The sequence below is a fragment of the Otolemur garnettii genome, unplaced genomic scaffold (assembly GCF_000181295.1).
Source record: "Otolemur garnettii isolate 467f Iridium unplaced genomic scaffold, OtoGar3 scaffold00202, whole genome shotgun sequence".
NCBI classification, from domain to species: Eukaryota; Metazoa; Chordata; class Mammalia; order Primates; family Galagidae; genus Otolemur; species Otolemur garnettii.
The window spans coordinates 784,128-799,340 of record NW_003852597.1 but is presented as its reverse complement, the minus strand read 5'-3'; the positions used below and the strand labels follow the sequence as shown (position 1 = coordinate 799,340).

The 15,213-nt window shown below is 45.8% G+C and overlaps 1 protein-coding gene across 1 annotated transcript in view; it reads left to right on the top strand.

Annotated features, from left to right (window-relative positions):
• Positions 1-15,213, top strand: part of CUNH1orf228 (chromosome unknown C1orf228 homolog) — a 65,961-nt gene that overhangs the window by 33,227 nt on the left and 17,521 nt on the right. The window contains exon 6 of the mRNA XM_003801195.3: positions 2,335-2,419. Within this exon, the coding sequence (XP_003801243.1) occupies positions 2,335-2,419 (85 nt within the window). The remainder of the gene's footprint in view (positions 1-2,334; positions 2,420-15,213) is intronic.

Below are 15,213 nucleotides of genomic sequence, written 5' to 3'. Positions count from 1 at the left end.
ATGGAAGTGACCAGGCTGGTCAGAAATTTCTGAGGTAGGAAGCATGAGACTTACACAGTAAAAGAAAGGACTCAAAGATGGCACACAGCTTTGGGCTTAGACAGGAGGGTGAGTTGTGCATCACCAAGACAAAACAGGAATAACGAGGAGAAATCAGTTTGATTTGGGAAGAGTTTAGGTTTTTCCCCTAAAAACTTGATGGGCCTTGGTGGTTCCCAAGTGCCTATCTGAGGAGGAGGCCATGCGGGTTGCAGATGTAATAGGGTCGCTTGGGAATATTGGATCCCAAGCCTCTCTCCTGTACAATCTGAAAACTCTCAGGTTGGTCCTCAGTAGTTACTTTTTCTTTTTAAGCTCCTCAAGTGATTCTGATTACTTGCTTGGTTGAGGACTCACTGCTCAGGACAGCTAGAAGAGATGCCCACTGGGGGGTAGAAAATAAAAGTTTGAAGCTCTGGGGAGAGGCTTGATGTGAAGCCATCAGTTTGGATTTCACGAGCAGCAAAGTGATAACTGAAACGGAAGTAACTCAGATTGCCAGGTAAGATGTGCCAAGTCAGAAGAGAAAGAAACCTCCCACACTGAAGAGGTTAGTCCAGGAAGAAGACCCAGCAAAACAGATCAGATTATTGTTACTGTTTCCACAGTTTCCCTTTACAAAGTGCCTCCTCGGTGCCAAACACTTATTTCCTCTGTTTCTTTCAGTTCTCACTATAGCCACGGGAGGCAGATACTATTATACCTATTTTAAAGATGGTGGAATTGCGCCTCAGGGAGTGTTAAGTGACTTATCCAAAGCCACACACTAAGTAAAACATATTTACTAAGTGGACATTTAAATCCCACTCTCTCCAAAGTCCTTATTCTTTCCACAGACTCTGCCTCTTTGAAAAAGAGCCAAGAGGGCAGCGCCTGTGGCTCAAAGGAGTAGGGCACCAGCCCCATATGCTGGAGGTGGTGGATTCAAACCCAGCCCTTGGCCAAAAACTGCAAAAAGAAAAGAGAAGAAAAGAAAAAGAGCCAAGAAAGTGACAGAAGGAAAATGGGGAAAACAAGGCTGGGAAAATCACGGGAAAAGAGTTTCCATAGAAGGACTTGATCAGCTGGGTCAGATACAACAGGGGATTAAAAGTGGAATAGAAAGATGGTCCCCGCAGGAAAAGTTTTGGTGAATTAGGAGGCTGTCCTGTGACAGTAAAAATTGTATGAATTAGGCTGGGCGCGGTGGCTCACACCTATAATCCTAGCACTCTAGGAGGCCGAGGCAGAGGATTGCCTGAGCTCACAGGTTCAAGCCCAGCCTGAGCCAGAGCGAGACCTCATCTCTAAAAATAGCCAGGCAGGCTCGGCGCCTGTGGCTCATGTGGCTAAGGCGCCAGCCATATACACCTAAGGTGGCAGGTTTGAATCCAGCCCGGGCCTGCCAAACAACAATGATGGCTGAAACCAAAAAAATTAGCCAGGCATTGTGAAGGGCGCCTGTGGTCCCAGCTACTTGGGAGGCTGAAGCAGGAGACTCGCTGGAGCCCAGGAGTTGGAGGTTGCTGTGAGCTGTGATACCACAGCACTCTACCCAGGGCGACAGCTTGAGGCTCTGTCTCAAAAAAAAAAAAAAAAAATAGCCAGGCATTGTGCCAGGCACCTGTAGTCCCAGCTACTTGAGAGGCTGAGACAGGACAACCACTTGAGTCCAAGAGTTTGAGGTTGTTGTGAGCTATGATGCCATAGCACTCTACCAGGGTCAACAAAGTGAGATTCTGTCTAAAAAAAAAAAAAAAAAGAAAAATTGTATAAATTGAAGCAGGCTATCAAAGGGCGAATGAAGAAGTGGTTTCTCCTGAGAAGCTTAGATGTGAGGGTAAAAAGAGCAAAAGGAAAAGACAGAGTTGAAGGACAATTGTGTTAAATATGGAAGAACTTGAGGATGTTTGATGTTAACGGAAAGGCACCAATGCATGGTGAAGTCTGAAGAGGTAGAAGAGTGAGAGTGACTGCTGAGGTGAGGTCCCTGAGGAAGAGGAGACATGGGCATCTTGGATGAGTTCCCCTCTCCCTACTTGGGGTCCTCCCTTCCCCCAACCAAGGTAGCCAGCTGGCCGCGACCATTGCCTCCTGAGCTGCAGAGCTCAGTGGCAGCCACAATGGATTCTTGGGTGCCCACCACTGCCCCCGCTCTCTGTGGGGTGGGGTTGAGACCCAGTGACTCCCCACTGCCCGCCCTCCCTTTTTCCCCATTCACCCAGGCACCGAGCTGTTTGGAAGCCTATGTTTCATTTCTTCCAGGCAGACAAGATCTAAAGAATAACCACGCTGTCCTATTGTCTGTCTTGTCAGTCAATTATTGGAGCCACACATCCCAGCATCGTGGACTGCGTGCTGAAGGTGCTGAGCACAATGTACCTGGAAGTCCAGTATGAAGGTAGGGAGCCCACTCCAGATGGTAGAAGGTGGCAGTGAGAGCTTGGCACATCGGTTCTTGACAGCTTTCTCTTACTCACAGAGAGCCTTATTGTGGAGTGTCCAGGATGGTTCTAGTAGATGGAAAGTGCTGGTTCAGTATCTATCAGTGAGTTATTCAGGAAATGACAGCCATGTGCTATGCTTTGAATAAGCCCATGCTGCTTGAACAGTTAGAATCTGTCCTGATTCAGAGCTGGCTCTGGTTCCCAGTCTCTCTGGGGGTGGGGGGGTGGGGAGAGGAACAGAGTCTCACTTTGTTGCTCTGAGTAGTAGAGTGCTGTGGCATCATAGCTCATAGTAACCTCAAACACTTGGGCTCAAATGATTCTCTTGCCTAAGCCTTCTAAGTATCTAGGACTATAGGCACCCACCACAATACCTGGTTATTTTTTAGAGACAGGGTCTCTTGCTCAGGCTGGTCTTGAATACCTATGCCCAGGAAATCCACCCATCTCGGCCTCCCAAAGTGCTAGGATTATAGGAGTGAGCTGCTACACCCGTTCTTTGGTTCCCAGCCTTATATGGTACTTCCCCTCTAAACAAAAACGACCCTGAGGAATGTCCTTCTTCTAAGAAATGAATTGGATCATGGTAGCATGAATAAATTTTCATTTATTGAATGTACCTATGTGTCAGCCACTTTCCATACATCATTTCCTTTCATTCTCAAAATCACCACAAGAATACAAAACCTGGTACATATAGGTATTCATATGTCCAATGAATAGTGAAGATAGGTGTTTTTATGTTTTTCAAGATAAAACATTGAAACACAGAGAGATTAATTAAGTATGTTTCCTAACCAAGGTTACACAGCAGATTGGATCCAAACCAGATCTATCTGACTCTATAGCTTATGCTTTTTAACATACAGAGCATGACAGGTATTTAAAGGATGCTATTTCCTTCCCTTTTCCTATAGTGGTTCAGAGAAGAGAGACTGTTTGCAACAGGATGGATCAAGGAAGGGTTTATAAGGAAAGTGATATTTGAACTAAGCCTTGGAGAATGGGAAGGATTTAGAATGCAGAAAAGAGAAAAGGAGGGTATTCTGCAAAGGGGAATGGTAGAAATGAAGACACAGACATGAGATGATGGGCAGGTTATTTGGTGAAGGTTTGGTAGAGGTGTAGGTCAAGAAAGCCGTACACTAGGACCAGATTGGGCACTAGAATCCCAGGTAGAATAGTTGGCGCTCTCTTCTGTAGGCAGCATGGAGGCCCTGAGAAAGGGAGCTGTGCGCAGATGAGGACAGAGGGGATGCCATGCCCCAGGAGGATTGCCTGGGTGGCGCTGGGCCAGGTGGGCAGAGCCATAGGGAGCCTTGAGTCTGGAGGCCAGGTGGGAGGCCATTTGGGGTGTTTAGACAACAAACTAATATTCTTATACATAGCTAGATACATAGGTCCTGGGACGAGATAATGGGCAGTACAGGGAACTGCCTAGGTGTGAAGACTGACATGGCATATGGAAGTGGAAATGGATGGGGCTAAGAAGACTGGGACAGAGAGAGCCATTAAGCAAGAATAGACAGTGGCACATTTCTGGTCTCAGCTACTCAGGAGGCTGAGGCAGGAGGATCAATTGAGCCCAGGAGTTCAAGGCCACAGTGAGCTATGACCATGCCACTGCTCTACAACCTGGGTGATAGAATGAGACCCGACTTTCAGAAGAAGAAGAACAAGACGAATGATCTGGGAAGCAGTACATACAGGGATTCCTGTGTCTGGGATGATAGACTGAACCCCTGGTCCAGGGAGCCTGGGGGGGACATAGGAGCAGGAAAAGATCAACAAAAGTCTGGAGGTTCACTTCCAACTTTGATTATTTTGGCAGCAGTGTTTTGTGTGTGTGATCCCTATAGGTCCATTTGCATATGTGGGCCTTGTATGTTGAGAAGTAGTGCTACAGTAAAATCTGTTACCAGCTGGTGCATAATGTCCTCCTGGGGAAGGTTGCCTGTGCATGTGTGGAGTAGTACAAGGACCTAAGTAAGGGTCAGACCCAGAGGCAGAGGGTTATCACTGGCACTGGAACAAAAGGGACTAGATCGCATGACACTGAGACCTTCCTCTCCTCATCCCACCTCCATGTGGTAAACGTGGCCATTCCTCCTCATCCATCCCTTCTGAGCTTATGCATTTCTTCTCTAAGGCCTTTTGACCCTGCCTTCAACCCCTGCCCAAATATCAACTCTCCTTCCTTTGAGCCTCCCTGCCCCCTCCTCCTCTCCAGTCCCTCCCTTCATTAGAGCTATGGCTTCCAGAATGGTCTATATCCTCAGCACATTGCCTCGCATTTGTTAGGTCCTCAATTCCATATGTCTGGAATAGATATGTGAGTGAATTAAGCCTTAGTGAATACTTGCCTGCGTGCCTTTCTCCTCCAGACCTCTGAGCAACTCCAGCGCAGGGACTGAATCTGATTCTTCTTTTTCCCTCAGGACCTGAAACATAATGGGTGCTCAGTAGAAGTTTGTCAGATAAATTTATGGGAACAAATGGCTTATGCTGATGAACTCCTCCAGAGCTGGAACTGGCCCCAGCTTCTTCCAACATTGACCCAATTTAGAGCCCCTCTACATTCATTCAGTATATGGCAGAGACAGTGGGAACATGACACTTTGTCCTGCCTTTTTCTTTTTTCTTGCTCTTTTCTTTTCTTTCTTTCTTCTTCTTTTTTTTTTTTTTTTTGAGACAGAGTATTACTTTGTTGCCCTTGGTAGAGCGTTGTGGTGTCACAGCTCACAGCAACCTCCAACTCCTGAGCTTAGGCGATTCTCTTGCCTCAGCCTCCCGAGTAGCCTGGACTACAGGCGCCCACCACAACGCCTGGCTATTTTTTGTTGCAGCTCATCTGGGGCTAGGTTCAAACCTGCCACCCTCTGTATTTGGGGCCAGCACCCTACCCACTGAGCCACAGGCGCCGCCTTGTCACTGCCTTTTTCATTTGATGTATTCTCATGTGATAACAGTGAAACCGTGCACATCAAAACAATTTCAGATATGCCAGACTCATAAAAGGTGCTCAAGAAATGTCTCTTGAATAGTCTTCAGGTTAGGCATGGTGCCTCATGCCTGTAATCATGGCACTTTGCAAGACCAAGTTGGGGGAATCCCTTGAGCCCAGAACTTCAAGATCAGACTGAGCAAGAGCAAGGCCCCATCTCTGCAAAAACTAAAAAAATTAGCCAAGTGTTGTGGGCACGCCTGTGGTCCCAAATACTCAAAAGGCTGAGACAGGAGGATTGCTTGAGGCCAAGGGTTAGAGGCTGCAGTGAGTTAAAATGATGCCCCTGAACTTAAAAAAAGAAAAGAAAAGAGTCTTCAGTAACTCAAAATATAGAGAATGCATATATAATGACTGTCCACTAGGGGGAACTGTTTCCGTGATCAGATTTGAAGTTAAGGAGAGAATAAGACAGCATTCAACTTCCACCAGAACTCCTCCCAAGTCAGGGGAGGCAAGTTCCCACAAGTCTTAGAAGTGATCCTAACCATGGGTGACAAGAAAGGATCAGAGAATCATTTTTTTGAATTTAAATACACAAGAATTGCAACACCAAGGTGGAGTCCCCTAGGGTGATGGCAACAGAGTAGAGAAGAAGCCTGTGACCAATACAGAAGCCTGGATGACTATGATGAGAAGGGTTAGTGGGTGATATGGACTGACCTGAAAAGGGAAGGGTTTGTTTTTGTTTGTTTGTTTGTTTGTTTGCTCTGTTTGAGACAGAGCCTTAAGCTGTCGCCCTGGGTAGAGTGCCGTGGTATCACAGCTCACAGCAACCTCCAACTCCTGGGCTCAAGCAAGTCTCCTGCCTCTGCCTCCCAAGTAGCTGGGATTACAGGTGTTCTTTTGGCGGGCCTGGGCTGGATTTAAACCCACCACCGTAGACGTATGTGGCTGGCACCTTAGCCACTTAAGCCACAGGCGCTGAGCCAGGGTTTGCTTTTTTAAGTAAATATTTATTGGACATCTGTGGTGTTCCAAGAACTATGCCAGAAACTGGGTTTTTGTCTGTGTGTGTTCATTTGTATTGAGGAGAAGAATGAATGATTTGGAAGAAGGGTGAGAGCAATGTCCACTCTCCCTCCCATGCTGCGTGTATACATTAGAGGTGAATGTCCACCCTCCCTCCCATGCTGCATGGTCACATTACGGGTGAGGGGTGATGTCCTTCTCCTGAGGCAGCTGTAGGGAAGAGTGCAGTGGAAACAGGAGGCAGAGAGGCGTAGGGTGCCTGGTGATAGTTTCCTTTGCAGGGAGTGTCAGTGACGGAAGAACCAGCTGCCAGCCTCACCTCTTTTTTTATCAAGACCCCCACCTTCCCACCACCACATCTACCAAGGTGCCTCTATTGGTTAGTCACAGGCTTTGCTCTCCCTCCCATTACAACAGAGTGTCCCTGTTCTTACCACCTCTTCTACTTAGGCTCTGAAGCACATTCCCTCTAAGACTTCACTTGTGCGGTTTACCTCTCCCCTTTTTCTCTACTGGATCATCTCCATGACATGAAATATGCTTTGTATCTCACACCTTAAAAAAGAGCCCATCTTTGGTGGTGCCTGTGGCTCAGTGGGTAGGGCACCAGCCCCATATACTGAGGGTGGCAGGTTCAAACCCAGCCCTGGCCAAACTGCAACAAAAAAATATCTGGACTTTGTAGCAGGCACCTGTAGTCCCAGCTACTTGGTAGGCTGAGGCAAGAGAATCACCTAAGCCCAGGAGTTGGAGGTTGCTATGAGCTATGTGACGCCACAGCACTCTACTGAGGGCGATAAAGTGAGATTGTCTCTACAAAAAAAAAAAAAAAAGATTCTTGGCAGCTGGTTTCGCCATAGTCTCCTTTGGTAGTTTCTCCTATTTCTCTAGCAGACTGCTCAGAAGACTGCTGTTGGGTCAGCCTACCTCTAATCTCTTTATACTTTCTTCCTAACGATTTTGTTTAGGGCCATGACTTTAAATTCTCTCTCTCTCTCTTTCTCTCTCTCTCTCTCTTCACACACACATACACACACACACAAACACATACACATAGGGTGCCAAATAATGTATACACTTTTTTTTTTTGCAGTTTTGGCTGGGGCTGGGTTTGAACCTGCCACCTCCAGCATATGGGGCCAAGGCCCTACTCCTTGAGCCACAGGTGCCACCCATGTATACACATTTTTAAGGAAGGAAAAACTGTAATACACGGGCGGCACCTGTGGCTCAATGAATAGGGCACTGGCCCCATATACCAAAGGTGGCAGGTTCAAACCCGGCCCCGGCCAAACTGCAAACAAAAAATAGCTGGGCATTGTGACGGGTGCCTGTAGTCCCAGCTACTTGGGAGGCTGAGACAAGAGAATTGCCTAAGCCCAAGAGTTGGAGGTTGCTGTGGGCTGTAATGCCACAGCACTCTACCAAGGGCGACAAAGTGATACTCTGTCTCTAAAAAAAAAAAAAACTGTAATACTCAATATACCAATAACAAAAGATGAATACAAGTCACATTTGAGCACCTCTTATAATTGCAGAAGTGACTTGAGTATTACAATTTTAATAGCTTTTTTCTTTGTTAAAATATGTATACATTTTTTGGCACCTTCTGTATGTATATATTCATACATACATACACATACCATTCTGTGTATCTGTATCTCTGGCCCTGGTCTTTCCTTGAAACCTTTATGTGGATGTCTAATAGATATCTCAATGTATGGCTGAAACAGAACCTTTGATTTTCTTCCCCAAACCTGTTCTTCCTCCTGTTTTTCCTTTCTCAACACCAACAAAATTGCTCAGATTAAAAATTTAAGACTAGGCTCGGCGCCTATAGCTCAACCGGCTAAGGCGTCAGCCACGTACACCTAAGGTGGCGGGTTCGAATCCCCAGCCCGGACCCGCCAAACAACAATGATGGCTGCAACCAAAAAATAGCCGGGCGTTGTGGCGGGAACCTGGGGTCCCAGCTACTTGGGAGGTGGAGGCAAGAGACTCGCTTGAGCCCAGGAGTTGGAGGTTGCTGTGAGCTGTAATGCCACGGCACTCTACCCAGGGGGACAGCTTGAGGCTCTGTCTCAAAAAAAAAAAAAAAATTTAAGACTAATGCCAGATTACTTTTTTTCTCTCAGCTTCTGCCTTATCCCATGCTCCCAGTGCTTCTAGAATCTATCTCCACTTATCTCCCCTGTCCCCATGGTGATGACCCTAATCTAATCCAGTGTCCTGTCTCCTAATTTATCTTTCTGGTTCCATTCTGTCCCTCTGTAACTCATTCTCCCACTGCAGCAAGAATGATCATTTTATTTATTTATTTATTTTTGAGACAGAGTCTCACTATGTCACCCTCTATAGAGGGCAGTGGCATCATAGCTCACAGCAACCTCAAATTCTTGGGCTCAAGCAATTCTCTTGCCTCAGTCTCCCAAGTAGCTAGGACTAGAGGTGCCCACCACAACACTTAAGTATCTTTTTGTTGCAGTTGTCATCATTGTTTTAGCTGACCGGGTCAGGCTCAAACCCGCCAGCCTCAGTGTATGTGGCTGGCGCCATAACCACTGTGCTACAGGTGCCAAGCCAAGAATGATCATTTTAAAAATATAAATTAGACGGTGTCACTCCTTAGCTTTCCATTGCACCAGGACTAAAGTCTACGTACCTGCCATGGCCTAACAAGCGTGGAAGGCTCTTCCTCCAGACCTTAGACTGATGGTGAGAAAAGAAAAATAGCTCAGAATGGTCTGAGCTATGTGAGGTGTGCTAAACTTATCCGGCCCAGAGAGACACGAGTATGGGGCTTCAGTCATGCCCCACACTCACCCCACCCTCCCACCCCTAGACCCATGCCTGGGGCAATTGTTTATAGTCATTTTGCTCCCGACTAGCTGCCTTACCCACAATCTTCATGTTGCTGGAATTTACGATACAGAGAACAATATATGGCCAATCTATCGTTTATATTATCTCATTTATTTATTTATTTTAGAGATACGGTTTCACTCTGTTGCCCAGGCTGGAGTGCGGTGGTATGATCATAGCTCACTGCAGCCTCAAACTCCCTTGAAGGAGGCTCAAGCCATCCTCCCTCCTCAGCTAGGAATACAGGCATATACCACCATACGTGGCTAATTTTAAAAATCATTTTGTGGAGATGGGCTCTTAATATGTTGCCCAGACTGGTCTCAAACTCCTGGCCTCAAGGCATCCTTCCGTCTCAGCCTCCTAAAGTGTAGGGATTACAGGTGTGAGCCACCATGCCTCACTGCTTATGTTATTTTAATATACATTATTGGCAGACAACTCAGGACTACCTCTCCTTTTCCTTTAAAAATCCACTTATAACTGCTGCTAATTTGGAGTGTATATTCAGGGCAATTTGAACCTGTCCTCCCAGGTTGCAATTGTCAAGCTTGACCAAATAAACTCTCTACTTACATTGATTTTGCCTTAGCTTCTTCCTTTTAGGTCAACAATGGACAATTTCTCAAACTTCAGATGTAACTCAAATGTCACCTCTGAGAGAGGCCTCCTCTGACTCCTCGTCCTAAAGCTTCCCCATTCCTTCCCACCACTCACCACAGTCCCTCTCCATCAGACCACATCACAACACTAACTGCCTGTGGAAATTGCTTGTTTATTGTCTGTTCTCTGCCAGAAAGTAAGCTCCAGAAAAGCTGAGATTACATCCTTTTTTTTTTTTTTTTCCTAGACAGAGTCTCAAGATGTTGCCTTGGGTAGAGTGCCGTGGCATTATAGCACCTAGCAACCTCTAACTCGGGCTCAAGCAATCCTCTTGTCTCAGTTTTTCTATTTTTAGTAGAGACAGGGATCTCACTTCTGCTCAGGCTGGTCTTGAATTCACGCGCTCAAGCAATTGACCCACCTCAGCCTTCCAGAGCGCTAAGATTGCAGGCATGAGCCACCAATCCCAGCCAAGATTATGTCTGGCTTTTTACCATTGTACACCAGTATCTGAACAATACTGGCATAACTAAGTCCTTAAATATTTGTTGAATAAAGGAATGAATGAGTTTGTGTGAATGAATACCCTGATTTGTACTGACAACCATTGTATTGGAAATGGTATTTGAAATACCTAGTTTTTTCAGCCCAGATGTCCAGTCATAGTCCTAATGGCTAAGGGGAGGCTATGGCCCTTAATTTCTTGAGTTCTTAAGGGCAAGGAAAAGGATATGGAGAAGAAAGACAAGGATCTCAGAGGAAGGAAGGAGATGGACTCTGGAACTGTAGGTGGTTCTTCCTACCTATTGCTTATAACAAACCACCCCCAATTTAGTGCCATGGCACTAGCACTATTTTATATGATCACATATCCTTTAGTGCAGGAATTTGTACAGGACACCATGAAATGGATTATCTCTGCTCAACGATGTCTGGGGCCACAGCTTGAACTAGAGGCTAATGAGGATCAGTATCACCGACTTTTCCTTTTTCCTCAGGCTCGGATATGGCTCCAGTTGGCGCTCTTACTGATCCTGTCTTCACTTGACTTTTTTTTTCTTCTTTTTTGAAATAGAGTCTTACTCCACCACCTGGAGTAGAGTGCTGTGGCATCATCGTGGCTCTTAGCAACTTCAAACTTTTGGGCTCAAAAGATCTTCTTGTCTCAGCCTCCCCAGTAGCTGGGACTACAGGTGCCCACCACAATACCTGGCTAGCTTATCTATTTTTAGTAAGATGGGGTCTCACTCTTGCCCAGGCTGGTCTTGAACTCCTAAGCTCAAGCAATCCACCCACCTCAGCCTCACAAAGTGCTAGGATTATAGGCATGAGCCACCACACACCACCTGGCCTTCACTTAACATTCTGTTCATCATGAATTTTTTGCACTGATTTTTTATTTTAAAAAAATATTACATTGGGCAGTGCCTGTGGTTCAATGGGTAGGGTGCTGGCCCCATATACCAAGGGTGGTGGGTTCAAACCCAGCCCCAGATGAACTGCAACAAAAAATAGCCAGGCGTTGTGGCAGGCATCTGTGGTCCCAGCTATTCAGGAGGCTGAGGCAAGAGAATCGCCTAAACTCAAGAGCTGGAGGTTGCTGTGAGCTGTGATGCCACAGCACGCTACTGAGGGCGACAAAGTGAGACTATCTCTTAAAAAAAAAATTACATCAAAATAGTATTTATTTTAAATTTTTAGTTTCTTGGTCCCATCTCATTTAAATTTTGCACCTGAGGCAAGTGTCTCCCACTAGGCCCAGCCTTGGATAGCACAAGGGGACTGTAATCATCTGGGGCCTTGGTGGTAGTATAACCAAGTCCAAGATCATACCATTTGCCTAGGACAGCCAATAAATCAAGAGGCAGAGTGTTGGGGCAGGTAAAGTGACTTTTATTCAGAGAGACAGCAAACAGAAAGGACAGCAGACTGATGTCCTAAAGAGCCATTTTAAGTTGGCATGAACTTTAGGCCCCATGTTATGTTAAGGGCAAGGGGGAGGTTACAAGAGGTAATCAAGGACTGCAGACAGCTGGATGTCAGTGAGGGTCTGGGGAGGTGGTAAAAGTTCTTTGTCTTGGTCACTAAACTTTGGATGAGTAGGGTCATCCCTCATGACCTCGTCCCTCAGGTCATGATGGTCCTATAAATCTTTAACATAGCTCTGTTACTTGTGTGTATACTTTTCTTCTCTTGCCAGGAGTCAGTTTTGGGAAAGGAACGGTTATCTTTCTTCTGGCCTAGGTGCATGGCTAAGCAGAAGCTTTTAACCTAAAAGATATAACCAGAGAGGGTCAGAAGCAAAATGGACCTAGTTATATGAAGCCTCCCTTCCAAGTTACAGTGGGGCTCAGCTGGGACTGTCAACTGTAGCACCTACGCGTAGTCTCTCTGGGTTTCATTATAGCTTGGCATCTGGGTTCCAAGAGATGGCAGCCAAGAGCAAGCTTCTAAGACATTCCTAGACCAAAGCTGGATGTTCTTTCTTGACCTTGCCTCATAAAGTCACACAGCATAAAGACCCCAGACCTGGATAAAAAAAGAGGATCAAATAATTGTGTAGCCAAGTTTTAAAGTCACTCTATTGGGCTATGTCTGCTGGGGGGGGGCATATGTGGTGATGGCTCTGTGTCTAAGAGGGATAGGTTTCTCTTTTCCTTTTCCTCCCATTGCTGATTATTTTAATGCAGTTTCCTGAAATATGTCTCCCAGAGCAAAGTTCATTGAATTACATCTCCTTCACACTTCTGCAGATGCCTCTGGGGGGTAGAGTGGGCAAAGGAGCATTGTATTCAATGCCGTGGGAATAACCTGTTGTCTGGTCCCCACTGCAGGAGATTCTGATTGTCTATTCTTATTGCATTCTTCACTTTGTTTTTGTGTGTGTGTTTTGTTTGTTTGTTTGTTTTAGAGAGAGTCTCACTTTATCGCCCTCAGTAGAGTACCATGGCATCACAATTCACAGTAACCTCCAACTCCTGGGCTTAGTTGATTCTCTTGCCTCAGCCTCCCGAGTAGCTGGGACTACAGGCGCCTGCCACAACACCCGGCTATTTTTTGTTGCAGTTTGGCTGGGGCCGGGTTCAAACCCGCCACCCTTGGTATATGGGGTTGGCGCCCTACCCACTGAGCCACAGGCGCTGTGTGTGTGTGTGTGTGTGTGTTTGAGACAGAATCTCAAGCTGTCACCCTAGGTAAAGTGCAGTGACATCATAGCTCACAGCAACCTTAAACTCTTGCACTCAAGCGATTCTCTTGCCTCAGGTTTTCATTTTCAGTAGAGATGCTTTTGCTCAGTCTGATCTCAAACTTATGAGCTCAAGCAATCCACCCACCTCAGCCTCCCAGAGTGCTAGGATTACAGGCATGAGCCAGTGAGCCCTGCCTTCTTAGATTTTTTTTCTAATCATAGAATTAAGATTTTGAAATTTCTTTCAATAATGAACTCATTTGACCTAAGAAAGTCAAACTCAGGCTCAGCGCCCATAGTACGCTGAGCAGCCAGCCACAGCGCCAGCCACATGCACCGAGAGTGATGTGTTCAAACCTGGCCCAGGCCAGCTAAAACAACAATAACTGCAACAAAAAATAGCCTGGCATTGTGGTGGGCGCCAGTAGTCCCAGCTACTTGGGAGGCTGAGGCAAGAGAATCACTTAAGGCCAAGAGTTTGAGGTTGCAGTGAGCTGTGATGTCACTGCACTCTAACCAGGGCAACAGCTTGAGAGTCTCTTTCAAAAAAAAAAAAGAAAGAAAGAAAGAAAGCCAAAATCAGAATGAAGGCAAGACTTCTCCAAAGTGGTCCCGCCTGGAATTTATCTCCATCTATAATTGCATTTAAGTGAAAAATGATAACTTCCCCGAAGAGACGACTTCTGTTCCAGAAATTGGTGGTATCAGAACTAGCAGTCCAAGGCCACAGAAGTAGTTGTTCATTGGTCTCCCTCCCTAGAGAAGAGAAATTTCAAATCCAAGTTTTTTGGAAGGAAAAATTAATCAATTTGTAATGTGTATGTGTATATAAATATATTAGTATCTTTTACAAATTAATTATTTCCTAAGAACATAAAAATTACTACATATGACTTAATTAGAAGCAGAATAATTCACTGTACGTTAATTTGCCAAATGCATGCTTGCCAAAAATCAACTGGCCAAAAGACAATTTGCTAAGTGGCCAATTCACCAAATTACCAATTGACTGAAATCATGTTTCCTTCAAATATGTGTAAAGTTCTTTTTCGTTTTTTTTTTTTTTTTGAGACAGAATCTCATTTTGTCGCCCTCAGTAGAGTCCTGTGGTGTCATAGCTCACAGCAACCTCAGCTCTTGGGCCAGGGTGATTCTCTTGCCTCAGCCTCCCGACTACAGGTGCCCGCCACAATGCATGGCTATTTTTGTTGCAGTTGCCACTGCTGTTTTAGCTGGCCAGGTCCAGGTTTGAACCCATCACCCTTGGTATATGGAGCCAGTGCGCTACCCACTGAGCCACAGGCACCACCCTAAATATGTATAAAGTTCACAGCAATTCACATCAGTTGTATTATTCAGTCATAAGAGAGCTGGGGAAAGCTGGAACTTCCAAGTTCTTAGAGACTTCAGACTCTTCCTCTGCCTCAGTACCCTTTTTTCACCCGTTGTTGGCTCCTCCTCACCCTGTCCCCATGCCCTCTTCTCAAGGAGGACAGTCTAGGCCATACAATGTGGTGACCTCCAGCAACTTCCCTCTCCAGGTCCCCTCTGCTGGTCTTGTTCCCTGTCACTGCACTGCACGAGAGAGAGCTTGTGTGGAAACAAATGAAGATTTCTTAAAATGCTGCTGTGAAGAGGAAATGAAAGCCAGTACATTCAAACTTTGCATAAATCTACAAAGGCTATTAAAATCAGGCCATCTACATTAGTTTACCTATTGCCATATAACAAGTTACCCCAAAACTTAGTAGTTACAAGCAGTAAACGTTAATTATCTCATGCAGTTTTGTGGGTCAGGGATCTGGGAACAGTATAACTGAGTGGTTCTAGCTCAGGGTCTCTCCTGAGGTTGCAATCAAGATGTCAGCTGGGAATGCAATCTATTTTTTTTGTTGTTGCAGTTGTCATTGTTGTTTAGCTGGCCCAGGCTGGGTTTGAATCACCAGCCTTGATGTATGTGGCTGGTGCCCTAACCACTGGGACTGAGCTCACATTGTTAATTTTCTTTTTTTTTTTTTTTTTTGAGACAGAACCTCAAGCTATCCCCCTGGGTAGAGTGCTATGGCATCACAGCTCACAGCAACCTCCAACTCCTGGGCTCAAGAGAGTCTCCTGCC